The sequence below is a fragment of the Canis lupus genome, chromosome 1 (assembly GCF_011100685.1).
Source record: "Canis lupus familiaris isolate Mischka breed German Shepherd chromosome 1, alternate assembly UU_Cfam_GSD_1.0, whole genome shotgun sequence".
In the NCBI taxonomy this organism is placed as follows: Eukaryota; Metazoa; Chordata; class Mammalia; order Carnivora; family Canidae; genus Canis; species Canis lupus.
Window position 1 is genome coordinate 87,778,552 of NC_049222.1, and position 25,172 is coordinate 87,803,723.

Here is a 25,172-nt window from a genome sequence, read left to right on the forward strand (position 1 = left end):
GGGGTTTGGGTTGTGACGTGATGGGATTCTGCGAAATTGTTACTGAGCGAGAGAATGCCGGAACGGTGCGGACCGGCCGGCGCAGGGGCTCGGAGGGCGCCCGCGGACCGGCCGAGAGGCGCGTCCTAGACCCGGCGCTCGCTGCGGCCCGAGCCCCCCGCGTGCGGGTGCTCGGGTGAACGGGACCCGGGGCTGCGGCTCGACGGAGAGAGGCCGGCGGCCGAGGGCGTGTACCTCCGTTGCAGTTTCCTCTCCCAGCGCCTCGGGGGCGTTTTCAAGCGAATAAACTTGCGGCCGCCACGTGTGGCATCTTTCCAAGGGAGCCGGCTCGGAGCGGCCGGCGCGCCCGTCGGGGGGACTCGCGCCGGGGCGCGGGGCGCGGGGCGCGGGGAGCGGGGCGCGGGCGGCGGCGGCGGCGGCGGCGGCGCGGCGGAGCCCGAGGCCGTGGATGCTGCGTGCGGAGGCGCTGCCGGTTACGTAAAGATGAGGGGCTGAGGTCGCCTCGCGCTCCTGCGAGTCGGAAGCGCCCCGCGCCCGCGCCCCCGCCCCCGCCCCCTTGGCCGCCGCGCCGCGCCGCGCCGCGCCGCGCTCGTCGTCCGAGGCCAGGGCCGGCCGCGCCGAACCTCCGCAGCCACCGCCGAGTTGGGCCGCGCCGCCGGGGCTGCCGCCGCCCGCACCATGTCCGCGGCCGCCTACATGGACTTCGTGGCCGCCCAGTGTCTGGTGTCGATCTCGAACCGCGCTGCGGTGCCGGAGCACGGGGGCGCCCCGGACGCCGAGCGACTGCGACTCCCTGAGCGCGAGGTGGCCAAGGAGCACGGCGACCCGGGGGACGCCTGGAAGGATTACTGCACGCTGGTCACCATCGCCAAGAGCCTGTTGGACCTGAACAAGTACCGACCCATCCAGACCCCCTCGGTGTGCAGCGACAGTCTGGAGAGTCCGGATGAGGATATGGGATCCGACAGCGACGTGACCACCGAATCTGGGTCGAGTCCTTCTCACAGCCCCGAGGAGAGACAGGATCCTGGCGGCGCGCCCAGCCCGCTCTCCCTCCTCCACCCCGGAGTGGCTGCGAAGGGGAAACACGCCTCCGAAAAGAGGCACAAGTGCCCCTACAGTGGCTGTGGGAAAGTCTATGGAAAATCCTCCCATCTCAAAGCCCATTACAGAGTGCATACAGGTTAGCGGCGGCTCCCTCCCCCCCCCCCCCCCACCCCCCCACCCCCCCCACCCCACCCCCCACCCCAGCCCAGCCCAGCCCAGCCCAGCTCTGGGGTTAGTTGACCTTTGGCTGGGCAGCCTTTCGGGGCGTTAAGGACACCACACTCGGCCTCGAGGGTGCCCGTATTTTGGATCAGGTGCTGCCGTTCGACTCTTTAACTGACTGAGCCGCGGAGAGACGGAAGGCTCCCCCTCTCGCCGCGTCTCCCGTCTCCAGGAGCCGCCGAGAGCCCTAACCCGGCAGGCCGGGGAGCGAGCGCCGAGGGCCGGCCCCTGTGCGTGGCTTCGCCGGGAGTGGTGCCGCCCCTCCCCTCCCCTCCCCTCCCCTCCCCTCCCCTCCCCTCCCCGCCCCGCCCCCCCTCGCAGGGCTCCCGCACCCCACGGCCGTGGGGCCACCCCACCTGGGCACACGCTGGCATCGGGGAGGTCAAATGGCGTAGCTTTTATTTGATTCTCTTGTGGGATTGCAGCGAGACGCGCCCCAAACCTGGGGAGAAGCAGTTTACGGGGGAGCCTTTTAGGGATGACTAAGGACTCATTTAGCCCCGTGCTTGCTACTTTTTCAGGGCTTGCCAAGGTGGTTTTAAATTTGGCCCAGAGTCCCCAGGGAGGTTTAAAATAACACTGCTTCGGGCAGCAGAGGAGTTTGATCAAGTGATGGTGGAGGGGGTTAACTTCATGACTAGTTAGCCTTTTTTTAAGGAGATTCCACAGCCGATTCCCCACCGCCGCCACCACCACCATGATTGGTGGCACCCTGCACCCTGAACAGTCAGCGAGGAGGTGTGGTCCTGGCCTGACATCCAGGCTCCCTCCTGCAACCAGGGTCTCTCCCAGGGACACCAAAAGGCAAGGGCTGGCCCAAGGGATGTGGCCAGAAAAGACATAAGCAGGTTAAGATGGGCTTTGGAGGCTTCCCGAGATTCTTGGTCAGCCAATTGTGCTGGTTCTGGGTAACACACTCAGAAAAAGTTGGAAAGGGTTGGGCCATGCTATCTCCACATCTTTAGTAAAGGTCCTGTTACAACCGCTGTTCTGATAAGGAAGCACAGGACTTGATCTTTTCCTAGAACTTCTTTTCCCTCCATCCCACGCGATATTTAAGAGGCTGTTGGAGTTACTTAGCAAAGTACTGTCATTCTTTGGTGTAATTGTCGGTACACTCAAGATGAGGCCCTGGGCCTGTGGTTTGAGAATGATACTTGGTTGGGTTGGGTTGGTTTTGCTCTTTCAGAGGAAGGCCACGTAACTGCATGTCGGGTTTTATTTCCTTTGGACAGTGCTCCTTGTGGAGGTGGCTGCTGGCACAGGAGCAAAACTGACTTTCCTGCGTGGTTCCTGCAAAATCAGGTTCTGTTTGGGGTTGTCCTCTTAAGTTGCCATCAAACTAGCACAGTTGACAAAGTTTGTGTCTGCAAGGCTGGGGGCAGGCAGATGTGTGCCTGAACTGGGGGATGTGACCTTTAGCGTCACTCCCCCCAGGGTGAGGTAGGGGTATATTAGCCCCAGGGTGTTACTCACCAGCAGCTGTTGGGCGGGCCTGGCCTTGTCAGCCACGTCCCCCGGGGGTTCACTTCACCCCGACACCCACTGCCACCTTGAGCAAAGGCACTTTCTCCTTCAGGGAGCTGCCCGCTCCGGTGGCCGGTGGCCGGGGAGGCCTGCAGGGTTTCTGTGGGCGTGGGCGCTACCTGAGTCTTCCTGTCTTAGAAAAAAAGGATTCCTGGAGACGTGACCCATTCAGCCGAGTGATTTTTTTTTTTTTTCTCGGGCATTTATAGAAATGGCTGCTTATGTGTGCGTGCATGCGTGGTGCTCTTTAATTCTCCATAAGGCAAGCCGGCCCAGCTGTTCCAGGAGAACCTTTTACACAGTCAGGAGTGGAAAACCAAGTGAAATGTTAATCCCATTTTAAATGCTACAGTCGGTCTTCTGAAACTAGGGATATGGTGATAGCAGGTGTCTTCTTTACGTTTGGGGGGCTCTGTGACACCAGGACGTGGTTGAACAAAAACCTCGCCCTCTGTAAATATTGTGGGAAGCATACTCCTACTGAACTAGGGATGTGTGAAGGATACTCCAAAGAAGAGATTTCTAGGTCTTGTGCATTTGGAAGTTGCAGCAGATAGGGCTTCAAGTTGGATTGTCTTGGGGGGTAAAGCGGGGGGCGGGGGGGGGGGGAGAGGTAAGGAGCTTCCTGGTTTTTTCCAGAAGGTGGATCCCAGCTAGCCCTTGGAATGTCTGCATTCTATGAAGCTTTTAACAGCTAAAATTCCAGCCACACCCCCACCCTGCTCTGTGTGGCCCTATGAGAGTCCTTTCTGCTGCTCCACCAGCTCCTGGAGCCTCCTCCAGCTGCCACTTCCACAAAACCAGTGGCTTTAGAAGTTGAGTCATTTAAACAAAATTGCATTTCATCCAGTGCAGCTACTTCCGCAGTATCCTAAGAGAAAACACACTTTTGAGTTGGGTTCTCGTTTGTCCTGTTGTTTCCCAGGTGGGAGAAACTTCAGCAATTTGGAATTCCAAGTTTGCAAACTAGACAGGCCTGCTGCTGGATTTGCTTCGCAAATTTGTTTGGCTTGGCCAACACAGAGTTAATAAAAATGTAGTTTAGTTACTAACATCTAGAAATCAGATGATTCGTCACAAATCCAGAGTTCTGGCTTCTCTGGAAAAATCGATCCATCTGGCAGTACTGGGCCTGAAGTCCTACCCAGCAACAATTGGCTTGAACTGATCATTCTTTACTCGACAGTGCCCTTTATTTTAATCATTTACATCATCTCTTTTGGCATGTAATTTTACTATCCTTCTTTGTTTGACCCTCCGTTTCTTAATCCACTCTGTGTGTATATGGCTGTTATCACCGAACTCCTCATAGGTTCTTGTACAAAGATTAAATAACATAGGCAAAGCACCTAATAGGATTCCACGTACAGAAAGCCCTCAAGAAATTCTGCATCTTGTAGCTTGTGTGTGATAGAGAGGGTATCCTCAAAATCAGGAACCAGGATAAACTTATTTTTAAGTAGTATATCAGTTTACATTTTATAATACTAAGCTCAATTTGCTTTTCATTAGCCTCTGGGTCAGATGTTCCTCTCAAGTAATGTGCCTCTAAAGTTTAAGAAGCAGATGCACGATTAATCTGAAAAATGCCATAAACACATTCGTTTTCGTTTCCAGACTTTGGGGACACATTAGAGGGCATTCATGGTAATGTTCCAGTTTAACAATGGGACCCATTAAGAGTACTTGGCCTGAAAACATGTGGGGCATATATATTTTTTTAAAGGCAAGCGGTTTTAAGATTATCCTGTCACACCTGCCCCACAGAGCCACAGCCATATCACTGCCCTCACCTGTGTGCCCGTGTGCACACAGAAGTCCTCTCACAGCCCCCACATCCACACCTACACACACACCCCCATCTCAGAGCACATACCCCAAACTAACTCCACAAATACCCACTCACTGTGCAGACCCCCTGCCACACCCACGTCTCCCCATGAGCACTAAAAGAAAGAAAAAGAGTTTATACTAAGTTTCCTGATTTTGTGGTCACCTTGAATGGTTATATATATTGAGGGGGGTAATCTTTGGGGGAAGGAAACAACAATATCCAAATTCCAGATCCAGGTCTTCAGAACCAGCTGGTGTAGACTCATGCAAGGTTGACATCCTAATGGTAGAGACCTTAGGCTTCACTTCCATGCCAAGTGCCATTTTTCTTTTTAGGACTCAAGTCAGCTCTCCCCAAGTGGTGACAGTGGGTTGAGCTTGAGGATCATGGTTATATCCCTCGAGTTCTACAGAAAGGGTTTTAAAAATGACACTTGTTTTTTTTTAATAGAGCATAAGGACGTCCGTGTAAAATAAGGAGACACAAGAGTTGCAAAACCCCCAAGAGCAGTTGCTTCTGTTTTTCCTTATCCAGCTTGAACATTTCCCTGGGATACTTGAGACTATCTGGCAGAAGGGATCTGGAGGGCCCCTCACCATGGAAGGTCTCCTCCAACCCTGGAAACAAGTTTTCTGGACTCTTCAAGAATGTCCCTTCAGCCAGGACATTCCTTCCCTGAGACCAGAGTTTGAAAGATTTTGCTTAGGCAGGTGCCAGGCCTGCCCTGAGCCTCTTGTACTCATCTCCCTTAATTACCGCAAAAAGCTTTAGAGTCAACTGTTTGGTTCAGGAGATCGTGCCATCAGAGGTGTGAGAAAGGATCCACTTCCATTACCCGGGAGGCAGGGGTTCAGGGACAGGGCAAGGTCTCACTTTGGCCGCAGGCCCCAGGCTGGGGGCCTTAGCTCACAAGTGGCCTCCGGGCAGGCTGTTCATTAGCCCATGCCCAGTTTCTGCGACTTTCTCTTCTCTTCGTAAGTAGAAGGGAGGCCTTTGAGGAGACATTCTCTCTGCCCTGTTCTTCTTTCCCTAGGACTCCCCAAGTGATGTGGATTGTTGTATTTCATAACCTGACACGCTTCATCCAAAATAGATTTACAGCTTAGCCTGAGTGGGGTTTGCACGGGTAACTGTTTTTCTACTCCCCCGCGCCGCCCGGTTTTCTCTCCTGTAAGGAAACCCTGGTCATTTTTTTCCCCATAATCCTTCGCCCCTCACATGACATCTTAGTGCCACTGATATACTGTAGAGTGGTTTACGTATTGCTCCCCTTGAGAAGGCCACAAACCACTGTAATAGCTAAAACTTTTTTCACCTGCCAAAGATCAAGTTTTTGCCCCCTTGAGGCAGTATACACCCCAGTCCCCAGTGAGACTGTCTAGACACAATCTCATGTATCCTGTCGGAAAAAATGACAGTCTACATTCAAGAAGAAAGCAAAGAGGTACAGATGGCTTCTAGCTGTAGAGGATAAGAGGTTTCTAAAGATTGCAAGGATGGACTACTGAAAGGATTGCTTCTGGGTTTCAGGCAAGAGGTTAACACCCTCTCTGTTCCAAGGGAAGATGGCCCATATGGCTGGCTGCCCCAGCCCCAGCCCACTGCTAGGATCTCACCCTGGGGATTGGGGTCTTTGGTGGTGGTGGTGGGGCAGGGGGAACCCAACAGCTCTTCATTGCCAGTCCTCGATGTAGGAAGGACCCACTGCTCCTCTTCCTCACTTCCCTGTCCTCGGACACCCTCCATCCAGCTGTCCTAGCAAAAAACAAAGTGGGGTTGCCTTAGAAAAGCTGCTGCTGCTGGCAGGGTTATTATTTCACAACAGAAGATACACACAGAGTGGAATTACAGGGTGAAAACGTCATTCCCCTAATTTCCCCTCAGATCTTGGATGAGTGGTGAGGAAAGGGGAGGGGACGAGTGGGGCCCGGCGTCGGGAGGAGGTAGCAGAGCAAATATAGGGCTGTTTTGATGGCAACACCCCATTACCTTCAAACCTCCAAGTGAATGCTTGGATTCTGAATGTAAAGGTCAGATTTACATTCTTGTCTCAATTGTTGATGCTTATTCCAAGAGCAAATCATTCTGCAACGTCTGTGGGAAATTCCCAGCCTGAACTTCCCAGGGAGAACTATCATATGACATATTGGGAAAGTAGCTGACAGTGGTCTTCCTTAAGTTCGTTGGGAAGAAAAGTGGGTGGAAAGGTTCCAGTGTTCATTCTTCTAGGAGCCTCTGAAACAACGTGGCGGGCCCTGGTTAGAGACGACTTTCCAGGCCATTGGTTTGATTTCTGAATGCCTTATGATTACCAGCATTCTTGACTTTCAAACAAACACACAAACAAACAAACAAACAAGATAAAACCAGCTTTGTCATTTTCGTTAGTCTTGACTTCCAAATTTTTCAGGTTGTTTTTTTTTTTTTTTTTTCTTCTCCTCTTGGCTGTTCTCAGGCTTGGAGAAAAAGCTTGCAGCCTTCCAGGCCTCCCCCACATCCGACCCTCCCACCTGATCCTAATGTTTCTCCAGCAAGCCCAGCGCCCACTGAAGAACGTAAATTAGTGCCTAGTAATTGGTACAAAGGCACTTTCTGTTTCTATGCAACACTCGCAAAAAGGAGGGGCAACAGGAAGGGAAAAAAAAACCCCACAGATGGTTAAAGGGAAAGAAATGGGATCCTCTGCAGTGGTCTCTGAGCAAGCCTGTCTCTCGCTCCACCCCACTTTTTGTTGGGAAGCTAGTCCCAGGCCTAGGCCATGATCAGAGCACTTGGTGGCAGCAGTTGTCAGCATCAAAAGAGTAGAATTTGGAGATTGGAAGTGACCTTGAGGGGTCATCACATCCATCATTTTGCCTGTAGAAGAGGGTCTGGCCACCCTCCCAAGTATCGGGTATTGTTCGATTGAAGCATGTTCCCTTGGAGGGTTTGGAAGCAGCAGCACCGGGATTGGGGAGGCTGGCCGGCTGCCCTGACAGCCATGTGACTTTCGGCCCAGAGCCCGATCTCCTGGGGCCTGGGTTTCTTCAGCAACACAAGAGGGCGCCCCGGACTCTATAGGGCTGTTGAAGACTTGCTAAAGGCCCAACCGAGGTTGGCCCACGCAGAGACCTTCCCTCACAGTGAATTCTTTGCAATTCTTTGATTTGAATTCTTTTCCCCCACCGCCTCCTGAGAATTCCAATCTGTGGTTAGCATTTTTAAAATCCTGGTTTAAAGAGCTGCTTCACATTAACCAAATTAACCAAGCGAAAGGGCAGAGGTGGAGTCAGAGGGAACCTCTGCCCTTTTATTATGGGAGCAGCACACTGTGAACCAGCCCAAGGCCAAGTGCCAGTGAGATTTCCTACTCCGCCCTTCCTGGAGCCCTCCTGAAACTTTAATACCTTTTTGGTGCATTAAGGCCAAGAGTAAACATTTGTCTTATCCTGGCCTCAAGCAGTCCCCTCAGCAAATAATAGGACTCACATTATTATTCATAGAGAATGCCTTCCCCTCTAAGGGAGTGAGGTGCATCCATTTTTTATGCGTGGGATCTTCCAAGGCATTCGTTTCCATTTGTGCTCCAAGCCAGTGTTTACCAAGGTACACTGACAAGCTTCCCTTTGAATCTGGGTTCATCGTGAGGTATGTTAGCCTCTGGAATTCTGAGATGTGAATGAACATCTGGATCTGAAATCCAAGGATTCTAGAGCTGCAAGAACCAGCTAGCTCACTGTCCAAGCCTGGGTCCTCTGGATGTTCGAATTTCTTTTTTTTTTTTTTTAAATAAAATTGAGAATGATCACAAATTTGAATAGGAGAATGGAATTCATCCCTGATTGAGCCTTTTTAAAAAGCGAGGACATTATTTACATAGATGAAAATAAAGAGAGGGGAGCTTAAGCCATGCAAAATTAATGACAAGGATTTGAAATGCAGGCAGCAGTATTTTGTATCGAACAAAGTGTGAACATTTTTCCAAGGCAAGCCTCTGTCATTTTAGAAGTGAGTGCCTCCCAGAGTTGACTGGACCCAAAGTGGGAACCAGTAGGGTAGGCAGTGGACAAAAAGCTTTGCAGACATTTCAGAACTGGAAAGCATTTTATAGATCATCTTGGTTCAAAGAGAAGGAAAAGAAGGTTTCCCCATCTCTCCCTTCCAGGGGGCCGGCTTTGATGAGGAAGAGGCAGTAGGAAGAGTGTGTAATGGGGAGACCAGCCTACTCTAAGGAGCCTGAATGCACGGCATCCCCAGGAAAGGCCTTTGCTTCAGTACGGAGAGCAATCCAAGCATGGGCTTCGGGGCCCTCAGACCTGTGCTTATGTCCCACCCCGGCACTCTTGTATGTTGAAAACTCTCTGAGCCTCAGTTTTCTCATCTGTAAAATGGAGTTCAGTGATTCAACTGAAGTTGTTCTGAGACTTAATTCAGATAATGCATTTAAAGCATTTCGGACAGTATCCCCATTGACCAAGAATTATAATTAAAAATAATTTATAGGTGTTCCCCAGAAGCTTTTGAGGTTCCTAGAATTTTTGTGTGCAATTCCAGAGCAATCCAGCAGCAGCTCATTCATTGAAAGAATATTGAGTGACTGTTACATGCATAGAGCTGTGCTAGAGGTTGAAAGCAGGCACTGTGAGCATTGTGAATAATAGTTTAATGGAAAATTATTAATATTAACAGTAATAATAATAGGAATAGCAATAACATCCAGCATTTGTTACATGCCAACTTCTAACCTGAATGGTTTATGTGCATTGTCACATGTAAGCTCACAGAAGTCCATTGAGGTAGGAAAGTACTCTTATTTTATAGGAGGAATTAGACTTGGAGTCAGTTATCTTAATCCAAGTTTACTCTGGAATTTCCTAGTATCTTTCTAGCTGCCTGTAGTTCTGCATGAATTGTTATTGATCTGAACCCCTGGGGTCTCCACCGGTGGGGAAAGAGACCCCATTGTCTTGCATGCCTCTCCTGGACTTGGCCCCCAAACCATCAAACCTTAGCTCTCTGTTCTTGTGTTTTAACTCTGGCTTGTGGCTGGTTTTTATGAACCTTGGTTAGGAATGTCTACAGAATTCTTGAACTCTGACCAAACCTCTCCGATATTTTCTAAGAGCTATTCAGAAGCTACTTCCTTCCAATTGAAAAAGATACCAGTTCTGAGTGCACAGCTATATGAGTTAGGACTCTTGGTCGCAAGCAACCGAATCCAAACTTGGACCAACTCAGTTAAAAAAAAAAAAAAAAAGTGATTGGTTCATATTACCAACATATCTGAGGTGGTTCTAGTTTCTGGTGTCTCTGGATTCAGATAGTCAGTGTCGGGCTCTCTCTCTGGCTCAGTTCTGCCGTCCTTTGCTTTGGCTTCATTCATGGGCAGGCTGTCTTTGGATGGTGGTGAGGTGGCCACCACATATCAGACTCCCAGCCTGCCGTTTCAGCAAAGAAAGAAAGTTCTTCTTTCCTAATGATTCTAGCAAAAGTCTCAGGCTTCCATCTTCATTAGCTGAGTTAGAATTTTGTGGCTGTCCCTGAACTCAATCACTGAGGCATGGCTAGGTCATATTGAACCTCTGGGCTTGGGGTTTGGGGGTCACTCTCCCCGCCAGAGTGGGAAAGGGGTGTTTTCCATGAGGAAACGCAAGGCGTGCTATTTATTACCCAAAAGAAGCAAAGGATGCCAGACAGGCAAAACCAACAGATAGCCCCTCTATCTGCCACATAGAACTATAGACAGGTTGTTCCAAAAAACAGAGGTTTGACAAAATGAGAGACAGATTCTATGACAGCTTTTCTTTTTTCTCCTCTTTGAAGAGAAAAGGCTCGGAGCTATCCCTGGAGTTTACCCTAAAAGACAGGCCACTAATGCATGTACTAAATGGCCTTTGCAAAAGATAGATTATTTTAACATGAAGTTCTTGTGTTCAGGCTCATGCCTCATACCTCTTCAGTGGACATCCTGGAAGCCAGTACCCAAAGCCTCTCATGGAATGAAGTTAACAGCAACGGTGTGATAACCAGCACCATTCACTTGGTCTTGATTCCAGTTGTCTGTCCATTTTAATGCCCAGAAAAATGAATTGTGTTTACATGAATGTTTGTCACCCTGGATGTTAGTAGATAAAGAGCTCATCTTTACAAAGATGGGCTGTTTATATGACAGTTCCTGTAGGGATTCTGGAATCTATTTGGTGTGTGTAATGCCCAACACAAACACCCTAATAAATTATCAGAGGCAAAAATTAGCTCTTAAAAATAACTTAAAAGAACACATTAAAATGACTTTAATTCCTGTGCTGCCATAATTCTACAATAGGTTTGTATCACTGCCATTTTAATGAAAATAAGCAGAATGACAGCCAAACGGCTGGCTCTTCATTTCTTGAGTTACAAATCATACCCGTGGCCAGCCAGAAAATGCTTGTCTAGTGAGCATTATCCCTCTGAGGTGGGGGTCCCCAGCATAAAGAGACATGGGCTCTGCCCCTGTCACCTAATTTATTTCTTCTCCATGTCCCGCTTGCTTCCACATGTGAAGCACTGCCCAGGAATGCCCGTCCAGGGGGGCTGGGGGAGCCAGGCAGGGTAATGCATAGTGAAGGTCAGAAACTTCAGCACTGTCAAACGTTGTGGTCTTTGGTAACAAACCCCAGGCAATAGGAATCAGTGGCTCCTTCCATGAAAGCTTGAAAAACTGTCTGACGGTGGCCCACATGGCATGTGGTCATCACAACTTTACCGTGATGTGAGCAGTGTACAGAGGTTGAGCCCAGAAGGGAAAGGCTGGCATCGCGTGCTGGAGAAGCATCACTAGTCACTCAGAGTCACTGCGAGTGCCGCAGCCTGGCTGGCAGAGTAGGCATTTTTCTAACCGGACAGCAGTCTCATCTCCTGTATTTTTGTCTTTTTGCCCATTGTTTGATCTGTGCCAAAAGCGCCAACTCTCCGGATAGTGGTTGCTCCCGACAGGAAGCTGTGGACGCCACATATAATTGTACCTAAGTGCACAAATGGAAAGGTTATCCTTGTGTTTGCTAAGGATGCTAAAAGTCTCAGTAGCCCTTGCAAAGTAACCCGTGTGCATTGGACATGGATTTTCCAGTTGCGACCCTGGGGTGTGCAAAGATGTAACTGTCAATAACCAGAACTGAGTTCTCAAGTGCTGCCCCTCATCCTCCCCCTACTCTCATTTGTACTATTGGTGGAAAAACTTTTATCTTGAGTCCTATTCAGGGTCTCTCTGTCACTTATCTATTGAATTGTCTTCTTTAGGTAAATATTTGCAAAATCAGGGTTCTCTTTCCTTCTTCCTTGGCCTTTCTCTGGGAGTGATCTGGTGTTTGGTAGGCAAGAAATGCACTTTTTTTGGCATCATGGGAGGGCTGTCGATGTTACACACCATCCTTTTACCTTGATGGTGTCCCCTGGGGTGTCATGCACTAGCTTAGGTCTTGGTCCTCATGTTCCGGCATCCTCTGCTCAAGAGGACCTCTGGACCATGGCTCCAGGTGGTAGGTTTTGCAGTCTGTGACTCGGGACCCCTGTGGCATTCTCCCAACTGTGTGCTCATGGGCTCAGGAGCACACAGTCCCTTTCCACACCCGACATTTGGAAGGGTAAGGCTGGGAGACATGCACACAGCCCCTCCTCAGTGTGTCTGCCTGACTCTTCAGGTGCCCTGGTTTGTGTGGGGACTTCCCCGGAGGGGCCAGTGCAGGCTCCAGGCCAGTCCAGGCCAGAGTGGCCACACCCAGGACTGCCCCCACGTGTTATTAACAGGACAGTACAGAACACAAGGCACTTGTTAGGGACCTCTGTGTCTGTTCATAAACCCCACCCCTCCTGCCTCTCTCTATGGCTCAGGTCTCAGTCGGCAGCGCTGGCCAATCAAGAGATTTCAAGGACTTCAGGGTCTGCTTTCCATTTTTAAGACTCTATTTTGGAACTTAATGCTCAGCAGCATCTATTTGTTTTAAACTGTAAATGCTCTCCCTGAGCCAGTCCATCGGGAAAGAAGGGCCTGGGAGTAAGAAAATGAGAGAAACGTGTGGGTAGAAGGCTCTCTCTCTCCATTGAGTTAGGGCCTTTGCTCTTCTTTCACATCCAGTCTTGTCTTGTGCTCCAAGCTGAAGGAAGAGTTTGAAAACCGGTTCTCATCTATGCGTGTCCTTGGACAGGTCATCGGCCGTCTAAGTTGGCTTTATCGGACAGGTTTGACAGGTTTGCATTTGATGGTTATAAAAGTCACCCAAAATGCAAAGATGCAAAGAATCTATGTTCTTAGGATAGTTTTGCCACTCAACATTTATATCCTGTTCAATGCTTAGTGGGTCGACTTATTATTTCTCTTTCCCACAAACAGCTGAGCAGAAGCAGCATAGTCTGGGGTGGCAGGAAGAACGTGGGAACCAGCTAATCTAGGCCTGGACCTGGCTGTGTGGTTGTGGGGAGGGCTCTCGACCTCTGCCAGTTTTAGAGTTGCTTTATGGGTCCATATCCCTGAGACTTCAGGACATTTCTCTCACTAGGTTGAGAAACCAGAGCCAAGAATCTGTTGTCCACCGTCTCTCCTTCTGAGGTCCCAGCACATGAGCTGTCTCACTGATCAGTTGAGGTTGGGGACACACAAACAATATTCAGACAGGCTTGCTCCCTAGACACCAGTGTGCTGCAGAACAAATGCTATGTGGCAGATGTTACTGACACACACCCACTTCCCAGCTCAGAACCTAAGGAGTGGGACAGGCTGCTTTCCACAGATAAACATGGGAGCCAGGAAGTAAAATCTCACATTCAAACTCTAAAATGACTCTGTTATATCAACAAATCAAATATAAAAAGAAACCCAACCGCAAGAGGGATTCCGAGAGGGGCCAAGAGCAAATGGCAATATAATGGGATGGCATTCAGGCAGGATTATTCTTTTAAAGCCTATGAAGTGCTTTTATTTTTTCAGAGCATCTGCATGTGTAGGTAGAAATATTTCTGGCAAACAGGAGACTTTTGATTTTTCTTTTGCCTTTTGACTTCTTGATTTTTGAGCTCATGGTTCACTGGAACAATTTATGCAGGGAACTGTCGAATTGTTTACTCCCAGAGACGGCCCATGTACCTCATCTGTCAAGTGCACTGTGCTTCTGCACTTGAGGATCATGGGTATGAAAAATAGAGCAAAGGCTCACATTTTGGACCTGCATGTCAGCCTTGCAAGACATGATAATGAACAATGGGATGGGGGTGCCAAAGGTCTGGGGTCAGGGCAGGTCTGTGTGAGTCTGTGTGGATGCTGGGCTTTGCACTTCTGCACACGCTTGCCCCCCTGCTTCCCAGTGAACTCACCCCCTGGTTGGGTAGCATTGCCATCACTCTGGACAGATTCCTGTCTGTCCTCATAGGGGCCATTCTCCCTTTCACATACAGAAAAAGTAGGAGTCGGTGGGGAGATGGAGAAGTGAGAAAACAGATGAGGTATGTTTTGAAAGCTTCTTTCTAACAATTTGAGAAGGAAACAGAGTGATACTCTTTTCTTTGGTCTTAGATATCCGGAGTGTTATTTCTCAATAGAAGGGAAATACCTGGGCCCCCATCCTCTGTGAATATATTCTTGATCAAGAATGATCAACCCATTCATGGAAAATTTTAAACTTGAGTGCATCAGTTTCCTTTGTTTTGTATAAGATTTTCTTCTGACTTTGTTTCATAAAAGAAATTTGTACGTGACTATTTTTTAAAAATTAGAAAATATAGGAAAATTATAGAAAGTGTTACTCTTTATCCCCCCCCCCAAAAAAAACACACACCTGTAGATAGCTGCTGTTCATATTTTATATATATTCCTCTAGGATTTTTTTCCTCTCTGTAGATGTTGCATGTACATAAATATACAGTGGATTATACACTGCTCTTTTCACATCTCCGGGTATTGCTGTGGTTTTTCCATTTCATTCTGTAACAATCTTAGCACCTTTGTAACAAGTACACACTATTCCACTGTATGGATACATTACAATGTATCAAACCAGTTCTCTACTGTTAGACAATTAAGTTGTTACCAAGTTTTAGCTTTTATGAACAAAGCTGGTACCCCTGTATACTTTTCTGTTCCTATCTAATTACCAAAAAATAATTCCTACAGAAATATATTGCCAGAAATCCCTACATCAATTTCAAGTTCCACCAACATAACAGAGGTCTATTTCCTCATGGCTCCACCAGTAATGGATAAACTTTTTTTTTTTTTTTTTTTTAAGTAGGCTCCATGACCAGCGTGGAGCCCAACATGGGGCTTGAACTCACAACCCCTTGAGATCAAGGCCTGAGCTGAGTTCAAGAGTCAGATGCATAACCAATTAAGCCACCCAGGCACCCCATGTGCACTTACTTTTTAACATTTTCACCAGCTTGATAGATACTTCATTGGTGTCTTACTTGGCTTGTTTTGATTACTTGTGAGATTGAATTCATATATTTATTTATTGGCCATTAGTATTTCTTTTTTTTTTTTTAAGATTTTAGTTATTCATGAGAGACAGGCAGAGACATAGGCAGAGGGAAAAGCAGGCTCCCTGTGGGGAGCCCAGTGTACAACTCCATTGCAGGACCTTGGGACCACAACCTGAACCAAAGGCAGGCGCTCAACCACCAAGCCACTCAGGTGCCCCATGCCAGTAGTATTTCTTATTTTATAAATTACTTATTTGCATCCTTGTCCAATTTTATTAAATTGGGTTATTAATTTTGATTTGTAAGTGTCCTTTTCATATTACAGATTTTAACCTTTTGTCTTGTGCTATATAATTTCCTTTATTAGGTTCACTGTTCTGACTCAAGTTCTTTCACTTAGGTATATTTTTACTATATAGAAGTTTAAAATTTTTTATGTATTTCAAAACTACTCTTCAAATAGGATTTTGCCTTTGGTTTCATGTTGAGACAGTCTCTCCCCATTCCAGAATTCTAAAAATAGTCACCTATATTTTCTCTCACCTCCGTGGTTTTATTTTTTACATTTATGTGTATAGCTCATTTGGAATTTATTGAAGGAAATGGTATAAGGTAGGGATCCAGATTTATTTTTTTTTTCTTTTTAACCAGATGTCTCTGCTGTTTACTGAATTTAACATTCATTTCTTCATTAATTTGAAACACCCCATCCCTACCGAGTCTTGGGTTTATTTTCAGACTTGACTGTTCCACTGATTTGTCTTTTCTTATACTGGTCTCACACTATCTTTAATTATTGCAGCTTTAATCATACATTGTAATAACTGGTATTGCAAGTGTTCACTTACTGTTGTTCTATTGCAAAATTTTCTTGGCAAGTCGAGTATATTTATTCTTCCAAATTCACTTTGGAATAATTTTGTCAAGTTCAAGAAAAAAGAATTTCTATGGTATGTGTTAATTTCATAGATGAATTTGTACAGCATTGCCACATTCACACCATTGAGACTTACCATCCGAGAATATGGGAAATATTCCATTTATTCAATTTCTTTTATATCAAGGTCTAAAGATTTTCCTCGTGCAGGTCTTGAACTTTTATTGTTAGGCTCATCCTGACTGGCTATGGTTAGCATATAAGAAACCCATTACTCTTGTATATTTACACCTAAGAATGCATTCTTTAATTTATATTAGCTTTTTTTTTTTTTTAGGCATTTCTCTAAGACTTTCCAAACAAGTCTGTATCAACTGCAGATAATTCTTGTATTAACTTCCCCTTCCAGTGATTTACTTCTTATTTTGTTTTTTTTTTAAAGATTTATTTTTTTATTTATTTATGAGAGAGAGAGAGAGAGAAAGAGAGAGGCAGAGGGAGAAGCAGGCTTCATGCTGGGAGCCTGACGTGGGACTTGATCCCGGGACTCCAGGATCGCGCCCGGGGCCAAAGGCAGGTGCAAAACCACTGAGCCACCCAGGGATCCCCTACTTCTTATTTTGTTATCTAATTGTCCTCGCTAGCATTTCCTGAATAATTTTAAATAGCTGTAGTGATGGAGACAGTGTCCATTCATGCCTTGAGCTTGACTTTAATAGAATGCTACCTTTATTTTACTATTGACCTTGCTGAGGAAAAGTGTCCAATCTATATTTTTCTGTCTTATTAGGGAATTATTCTTCTGTTTTCCTAAAACCTTTTATTAGGGATGGATGTTGAATTTTTCAAGGGAAGATGTGGGGGGGGGGGTTGAGGATGGTATATTTGCCTGTTAAAAATAGAGAATCATATCAATATGATTTTCTAATATCAGATTTTCCTTTTATCTCTGGAATCCTACTTCCTTTTTTTCAATAAACAAAACCCACTATTTTTTTTTTTTTTCCTCAAGAAGCAGCCCTGATTTTGTATACTGGCAAGAAGCTGTGATTCTTAATTGGCATTTTTGAATTCTGTTCTGAAAAGGAGGCCTCAAGCCCTTAGATTTGTTTTACAAGATGGAGTTACTTTTGCTAGAAGCAATGGGAGGCTCAGAGTTTGTATTTGGTTAAGGTTAGCCCGTTTTAGACTCTTCCGTGGAACTGTGGGTTGGGATGGAATGGGAAAGAGAACCAGGCAGGGAAGTGGGTATGGGAGATCTGTGTTCTCAGCCTGTCTGAACTCAGGGCAGCCTGGAGGAGGTTCAGTATATCCAGGCAGCAATACCCACACTGTCGTCTTTCTTTCTCCTTCCATATGGAGAACTCACTACTTGGCATTGTCCACCAATCACCAGGTAGAGTGGAGGCTCTTTCTTAAAAGCAACGAGCCATCCTTTGTGCTGAGTAGGCAAGCGCCTAGCCAGCAGGCTTTACTCCACTTCTCTTGAACCCCTTGGAGGCCCAGAGACTTCTGGAGGCCTGACCTGTCTCTGCAAAGAAAGTCTTTTACACACCAGGTGCGGTCTTCAGTAGCCGTTTTGATCAAGTTTATTTTACACTCTGAGCCGAGTCTGTCAGCGAGAGGTGCTTAGCTGGTTGCTGAAAGGGGAGGGGAGCGGTATATAAATAATGAGAACGCAGAGGAACTTGTGCTGTTAACAGCTCTGCTCCAGTAAAGCAAGAGTTTATTGTGTCACTGCCTCTGGGTATGTTTTCCTGTAAAGGCCAGAAATAAAACACTAGTACATTCCTGTTCTTCCCCCGCCCCTCTCCCTTGGAGGATGGTAACTCTCTCATTAATGCTGAAGACAAGTTTAAAGATTCTTTAATTGGTAGTTGCTTTGCCATATGATTTGTTCGGCGTGAAGAAGGTTAACTGTTCTTCTGTGGGCCTTGGCACTGAGCTGAAAGGCCTGACTCGATTTTCTCTTGGGTACAGGATGAAAAGCCAGCCGCAGCTTCTCCAAGACCTCTCTTTTCCTCCTCTGCCCACAATCTCTCATCTCATTCAGCCTTAAATTCTTCCTTCTCTACATATTTAGCCATTCCATACTTTCTTAGGTACAAAACATGTATCATTTTTTACATGCTACCTTATTGTGTGTCTATTATCAACTAACATACCAAAGTAGGTGGTATGCAGACTCTTCACTGGGTTAAAGAAGTGAGTGGTTTCAAAGGCCTACACATTTTCAGTCCCCAAGAAGAATCCAGCCTTCCTGCAAACACACACATTGTTTGGCTGGCACAATGCTTTATAACGTGTTGAATTTGAATGCCTTTGAGGGGACAAAGCACTGTCCAGTTGGCTATGGATTCCACTACAACCCATGATCTAATACAGCTGGCATTTCACCCATTTTTCATTATGTGTCTGGCTCCTGAAGACATTTGGATTTGCAAACTCTTGTATACACCAGGTAAAAGTTCAAATCCTCAGGTTGAGATCATGGGTCAGCCAACTTTCTTTTTTTCTTTTTTTAATTTTTTTTAAAATTTTTATTTATTTATGATAGTCACACAGAGAGAGCGAGAGAGAGAGAGAGGCAGAGACATAGGCAGAGGGAGAAGCAGGCTCCATGCACCGGGAGCCCGACGTGGGATTCGATCCCGGGTCTCCAGGATCGCGCCCTGGGCCAAAGGCAGGCGCTAAACTGCTGCGCCACCCAGGGATCCCTCAGCCAACTTTCTATGCAGGACCAGGTAGCAAATCTTTTAGACTTTGTGGGCCATCCATTCTCTGTTGCAACTGCTTGACACTGCTGTTATAGTAAAAAGCAGCCATAGGTAATAATATATAAACAAATGAGCATGACTGTGGTCCAGTAAACTTTGTATATGGATGTGAAAATTTGAATTTCATCAAACTTTCTCCTATCCCAGAATATTATTATTATTTTGATTTTTTTCCCCCCAACAATTTGGTGAAAGCCAAAATAAGAATGGTATTTATACCATTTTTAGCTCATGGACTTTACAAAAATAGATGGCGGGTCAGATTGGGCCTGCGGGCTGTAGTTTGCTAAACCCCTGATTTAGATCACTAATGTTTTTCCAAAGGATCCGAGAAGAATCAAAATGATCCTGGAGCTTTTACACTAGCATTTCACTTCCAGGTAGATCTTTTTTTAAATGCTCAGAAACTGTAAGGTGGAATTACACAAGTTATATGAGTCTAACAAAGGCTGCTGTTGGCTCTGATTTGCTCTGGGCTCAGTAGGTGGCCCTCTCTTCTCTGAAACAGGGATAAAGATGCTACGTCAATGGCAGCATCTGGGTTAGAAGCAAGAGAACAGTCACATGGTGACAACCATGAGGAGCAGCGAAGACAGTAGAGCCAGAAGCTAGACTGAAGGTGAATTCAGTGGGAAGGGACCCTGATTACACTTGAAACCTACATAAATCATCATAAATACTTAATGGTTCTGTACATACAGCTGATTCAGGCTGCATGGTAATTTTCCATCCACTATCTCTTCTATAAAGCCATCTTCCTAGAACAGAGGGCGTGTCTTCTTTCGTTCCCAACCTGGAGCATAGCCGAGTGGTCTTCTGATCCATCTTTCCCACAGTGGACACAGATCCACTCCAGTAAAACCTCCTCTCGTGACTCACTTGAAAGAAACATGTGCCAGTGAGTAAGCTAAACCACATTACCAGTCCTCCATGAAAAATCGCTCTGATGAGTTTTTATCCTAACAAGCACTGAGAAAACACTGAGCCTTTCCTTTTCATCGCTTTTCTCACCACCAAATCACAAAGCAGGGGAGAGAAGGCTTCATCCAGGATGGAGAGAGCAGTGAGGGTTGTTCCGTTTGGCTTGCTTTGGTTTGGTTTTATAATTCATCGCTGTGTGAGTTCTAACCCTTCATTATATTTTTTAACATAACATATTTAAGAGAATATTTCTCCCATAGACCTTTCACTGGAGTTAAGAGGACTTGGTTGCAGTGTAATTCTGGAAGAGACAGGAGTTGTCTTCCCCCAGCGATCTAGGAAACTTCTGAGCAGGCTTTCGTCATGTGAGCAACCTCAGCTGTATGTGTACACACACACACACACACACACACACAATTTAGGCATTTATTAAATGCTTGGTGGTATAAGTAGTACAAAAATCATTCATGATGCTGTCTTTATCCCAAGAGGCTCAACCTTATTGTGTTGTGACAACCTGCATTCCACATTTGTTCCAAGTTCTGAACCATGTAGAAAACTGTTTGATCCAGCAGAAGTTGAAATGTGGTCTCCAAATTCCGTGTCATTGAGTTTTCTCAAAAGTGTTCAGTTTGAAGTGTGGTTTCTTCTTGTTTAGTTTTGGGGTTTTTTTGGCCCTCTCGGAGTCTTTGAGCATCCTCTTGCCTCATTAACCCCAATACCCATCCACCTTGGGTAGGGCTTGGCATTCACGGGTTTGCTGTTGCCTTTGCTGGTATGGCTCTTCAGCCCCCTGGCTCGGTGAAGGTTCGTACCTAGACCCACGTATAACGAATCTACTAATAGAGATTTGTATTCCCCATATCGGGTTTCCCATAAGAACAAAGAGATTGTACAGGGCATGATAACCATGGCTCTGCTGAGAGAATAGCAAATAAAACCTTAGCCATGTGTGGAGTGTCACAGAAATGACCGAGCTTTGGTTTTGTTCTTATGATCAGTATTTCTACATCTCTGGCACGAGGTAGGAGACACTGGAAGGAAAGGATGAATAATATGTGGATGACTCAGATGCACTGCAGTGGACAGCTCTCAGCCTTTTGAGTCTCTGGGTTCCAGGAAGGTGGGAACTGGAGTGAGAAAACATGCACTCCTCACACCTTCCAAAAGAGTATCTGGAGAGTTCTGTGGAAGGCAGGAGCCTGTGTGCCCTGGGTCTGTAAGGCAGCAGCTTTGGGCTGTGCTTGAACAAGGTGAGAAGGAGGCAGCCAGGTGCTCACAAGAAGGGCACACAAGACTCTCTTATCATCAACAGCTCCTTCTGCCTTTCTGCTTGTGTGTGTCCTCAGCAAACATGGCCATAGGCCCTCTCCTGCCATGGCAGAGGCCCTCAGTGCTAACTCGATCATGTCTGGAGGGTGAGGCTCAGTCGCATTTTAATAAAGTGGGACATGAAGACACTCTACTGACTCTGAGGAGAGGAGCCGCAAAGGAGGGGGTGCTGGAAACACCAGCAAGTGCTAAGCCTGTTTCCTCATCTGTGAAATGGGCCACCTCCACAGGGTGTCCTGTGAGAATTCAGTGACAGGATGCCTTAGCTCTTACTATTTTAGAATAATGTTAATTTCTTTGTATGAGAAATATGAAAGAAACCGGGACTGCTTAGTCTGAACAGAGATTAGAGAGAGAGAGAGAGACACGATAGCTGTCTTCAGATATTTGAAGGATTATTATGTGGCAGAGGAAACAAACTTGTTTTTTGTATAAGACAGTATGACTTGGGGTGCCTGGCTGGCTACATCAGAGGAGTATGTGACTCTTGATCTTGGGGTCTTGAGTTTGAGACCCACTTTGGGCATAGAGATTACTACTACTACTACTACTACTACTAATAATAATAATAAGACAATATGACCTAAAATATGGCCTACACAGGAGGCACTCTCCGTGTCTCTAAAAGTGTTTGTTACTGAGATGCTCAGGAACAAGCAGGCTTTCTTTCCTGTGGCTGCTGGCCTCCCTGTCACCAGACTGGGTCAGCCAGAGGCTTGGTGGCCACAGCACTCAGGAGCTCAGGGGGAAACACCTGCTCCAGGTGACAGCCTGGCTGGACTAGCCGCCTCAGTCCTGCGGTGCCGGTGCCGGCAAATCCTGCAAAGGGCTAGGGCTTCCCACTCTCCGGCTTTCCCACGGAACCCATGGAACCAGCAACCCCGTAGAATAACCACCACCACCACCCCCTCCCCCCAAATAACAGTACGTTCCAAGGCTGCCAGGGATCCAGTGGGATCACATACCAGGTTCATGTGCCCGGAGAACCTGATTCTCCGAACCGTCCTCACGTATTCATTGGCCAGGTGTCCCCGAGCGGGTGGCTTACAGAACAGAAACGGCTTGCTCGGTGTGGGAGGCTCCAGCCCCAAGGTGAGGGAGTCGGCGGCGCTGGTTCCTTCTGGGGTCGCTCTCTGTCCCCTTTCTGAGGTCCCCGGGGGTGGGGGGGGGTGGGCAGGATGCCAGCACCGGGGATGCGGGCTCCGGGTCGGGTGGCGGGGGTGATGGTGGCAGGTGCGGGCGGGGGGGGGGGGTGATGGCAGGTCGGGCGGGGGGGGGTGATGGTGGCAGGTGCGGGCGGGGGGGGTGATGGTGGCAGGTGCGGGCGGGGGGGGTGATGGCAGGTCGGGCGGGGGGGGTGATGGTGGCAGGTGCGGGCGGGGGGTGATGGTGGCAGGTGCGGGGGTGTGGCTGCGGGGGACCCCTCGGCCCCCAGGTGAGCGGGCTGTGTGCCCCGGGCCGGGGGCCGGGGATGGTTGCGGCGTGCGCGACGCCGCGGTCTCACCTGCGTCCTGTCCCCCCCCCGCAGGTGAGCGGCCCTTCCCCTGCACGTGGCCAGACTGCCTTAAAAAGTTCTCGCGCTCGGACGAGCTGACGCGCCACTACCGGACGCACACGGGCGAGAAGCAGTTCCGCTGCCCGCTGTGCGAGAAGCGCTTCATGAGGAGCGACCACCTCACCAAGCACGCGCGGCGCCACACCGAGTTCCACCCCAGTATGATCAAGCGCTCCAAAAAGGCGCTGGCCCACCCCTTGTGAGGGCCGCGCCCGCCGGCCGGACTGCGCCCCGCGCCCCGCGCCCCGCCCCGCCCCGCGCCCCGCCCCGCGCCCGCGCCCCGCCCGGCCCGGCCGCCTGCAGCGCGCCCCGCGGCGGGTGTGAGCCCAGCGGAGCCCGACCGCCAAGTCCGCGCCGGCCCGCGCAGAGGCAGCTCCGGCGTCTCTGACTGTTGGAGGGAAGGCAAATGCTTTTTGTTTTTTCCTTCTCTCTCTCTCTCCTTTATTTTTTCGGGGGGGGGGGGGGGTTAAGGGGGCCGGGGGAGGGGGGCAAAGCCCAGACTTGGGGGGGCAGAGTTTTAAAGCTCCCACACTGGTGTACATACGTCTGACCCGGTGAGCGGACCTGCGGCGTCACGGGGCGGCGCTGGGCCCCTTTCTGCTTGCTGTCTCTCTCCAGAATTGTTTTCTTACCTTTTTCGATGTAATGACGAGTGTGCTTCGGTTTCTTTAGCAAAAACCACTCTCTTGAATCACGTTAACCTTTGAGATACAAAAAAAAAAAAAAAAAAAAACAAAAAGCAAAAAACAAAAACAAAAAGAAAAAAAACAAAAAACACGCCATAGCACAGCTGTCTTTATGCAAGCAAGAGCACATCTACTCCAGCATGATCTGTCATCTAAAGACTTGAAAACAAAAACAAAAACCACAAAAAAAAAGTTACTTATAGTCAATGGGTAAGCAGTCTGAATTTATACTAATCAAGACAAACCTCTGAAAGGTTACACTAAGTACAGAACTTTTAAACCTTGCTTTGTATGAATTGTACTATTTGAACATAAGCTGCACTTTTATTTTCTAATGCAGAGGATGAATAAGTTAAATACGTGCTTTAAGGGTAGAAGCAGACATTCTGTTTGGAACCACGTTATAATCTGCTTTTTTTTTTTTTTATAGTATACACATTTCCCTATGAAATCATGGCAGAGATGGGAGGGCAAAATACATCCGACAGATGCTGAAGGAGGAGGAGGGTAGTATTTAAAAAAAAAATCAAAAAGAACAAACAGAATTTTAACTCTATTAACTTTTCCAAATTTTCCGATCCTTTTAGTTAACATCACCTTACTGTTTTAATGCCACGAAGCGAGAGGGTTTTGACTCTGTTGGGTTTTATTTGAATGGGTGCAAAACAGTAACTTGCTCGGGAAACACCGATTTGGTGGAGAAAAAGGTGTGTTGGTCTCCTGCCCGTGTTCCTACAAACTCCCACAAACAGGTGCAAGAGTTATGTAAAAGGAAAAGGGAGCTGACATGTGAAAAGAGAAGCATATCCCTCTGTAAGTAGGGAGCCCCAAGGGAATATACCATGATGATTTCCAAGGTGACTTCAGCACGGTCCCTTTTGGAAAACGAGGGTACACAGAACGCGTGTGAATGAGAACACATCACTGTACCTTTGACATCAGAAGCCTCACCACTAGATATCTTATATCCAGGTGTCTACAATGGCCTAAACCACTACATCCATAATATGCCATTTACCTGAAAACTTAAGTTTGGCCTTCACGTGGTCAGAACAATGAACTGTTTTCATAGCGAAGAAGAAACCTCAAGTAAGAGAGTCAGCAGTGACCATGGGAGAAATGTTTACATTTTCTTTTGTCAGAAATCATGCTTCCTGACAATTTTATCCAATATATAAACCAGGGAGCTATGGTGCACTCTCATTTATACACGTGCTGTAAGCTGTGTCGTGCAAACGTAGGGGGCCTCCCTGAAGGTGAACTCGTGACTTCACCCGACACAGGCGCGTTTCCAGTCCAGAAGCAGTGTGGGCTCCTACGGCAGGCGTGGGTCCTGGCTGACTCTGACTTCCAATACAATAGCCATCACTAGCACGGTGTTATTTTTTTTTTGTTTGTTTAACCAACGTAGTTGTATTAGTAGTTCTATAAAGAGAACTGCTTTTAACATTAGGGACTGGGAACAGTCCATTGAGATAAAAAGGAAAGTGTTTTCTCACGGGAAAACATGTCAGGAAAAATAAAGAACACTTTCTACCTCTGTTTCAGATTTTTGAAACGCTTATTTTAAACCAAATTTTAATTTCTGTGTCCAAAATAAGTTTCAAGGACATCTGTTCTTCCATACGAAATAGGTTAGGCTGTCTATTTCTTACTGAGCTCATGGAACGGTCCTGCTTGTGATCCTCTGCACGCTGCCTTTGAGTGAGTGAGGAGTTTGGGGTTGCCTAGCAACCCACCAACTTGGACAAACTCATCTTCCCCTCACAGAAAGAAATGAAGGAAAACCAAGCAAAGTCAGTGAAAGACAATCTTTGTAGTTTCAGGAGTAAATCTATATGTGGCTTTTGTCCAGCACTTACTTAGATGGATATAAATGCAGCAACTTGTTTAAAAAAAAAAATGCACAATTTACTTCCCAAAAAAAGTTGTTACTTGCCTTTTCAAGTTGTTGAAGAACACA

At 47.3% G+C, this 25,172-nt stretch overlaps 1 protein-coding gene across 2 annotated transcripts; it reads left to right on the top strand.

The window, feature by feature from the left end:
• The first annotated feature begins 600 nt into the window (after positions 1-600).
• Positions 601-22,962, top strand: KLF9 (Kruppel like factor 9). Of its 2 annotated transcripts, none has more exons than XM_038527105.1 (2): positions 601-1,183; positions 2,505-2,614. In XM_038527105.1, exons 1-2 carry the CDS (start codon positions 679-681, stop codon positions 2,597-2,599), a joined length of 600 nt encoding a protein of 199 aa, XP_038383033.1. In that variant the 5' UTR covers positions 601-678; the 3' UTR covers positions 2,600-2,614. The 2 variants fall into 2 exon arrangements, with proteins under 2 accessions (XP_038383033.1, XP_038383032.1); XM_038527104.1 differs by lacking the exon at positions 2,505-2,614 and adding an exon at positions 22,497-22,962 and having other exon boundaries at positions 608-1,183.
• Positions 22,963-25,172: the final 2,210 nt, after the last annotated feature.

Bases quoted from the DNA above. Each gene is read 5' to 3' on its own strand.
- KLF9 (XM_038527104.1), top strand. From the start codon at position 679: ATGTCCGCGGCCGCCTACATGGACTTCGTGGCCGCCCAGTGTCTGGTG. The intron at 1,184-22,496 runs GTTAGCGGCGGC...CCCCCCCCGCAG, and splicing joins CCATTACAGAGTGCATACAG to GTGAGCGGCCCTTCCCCTGC.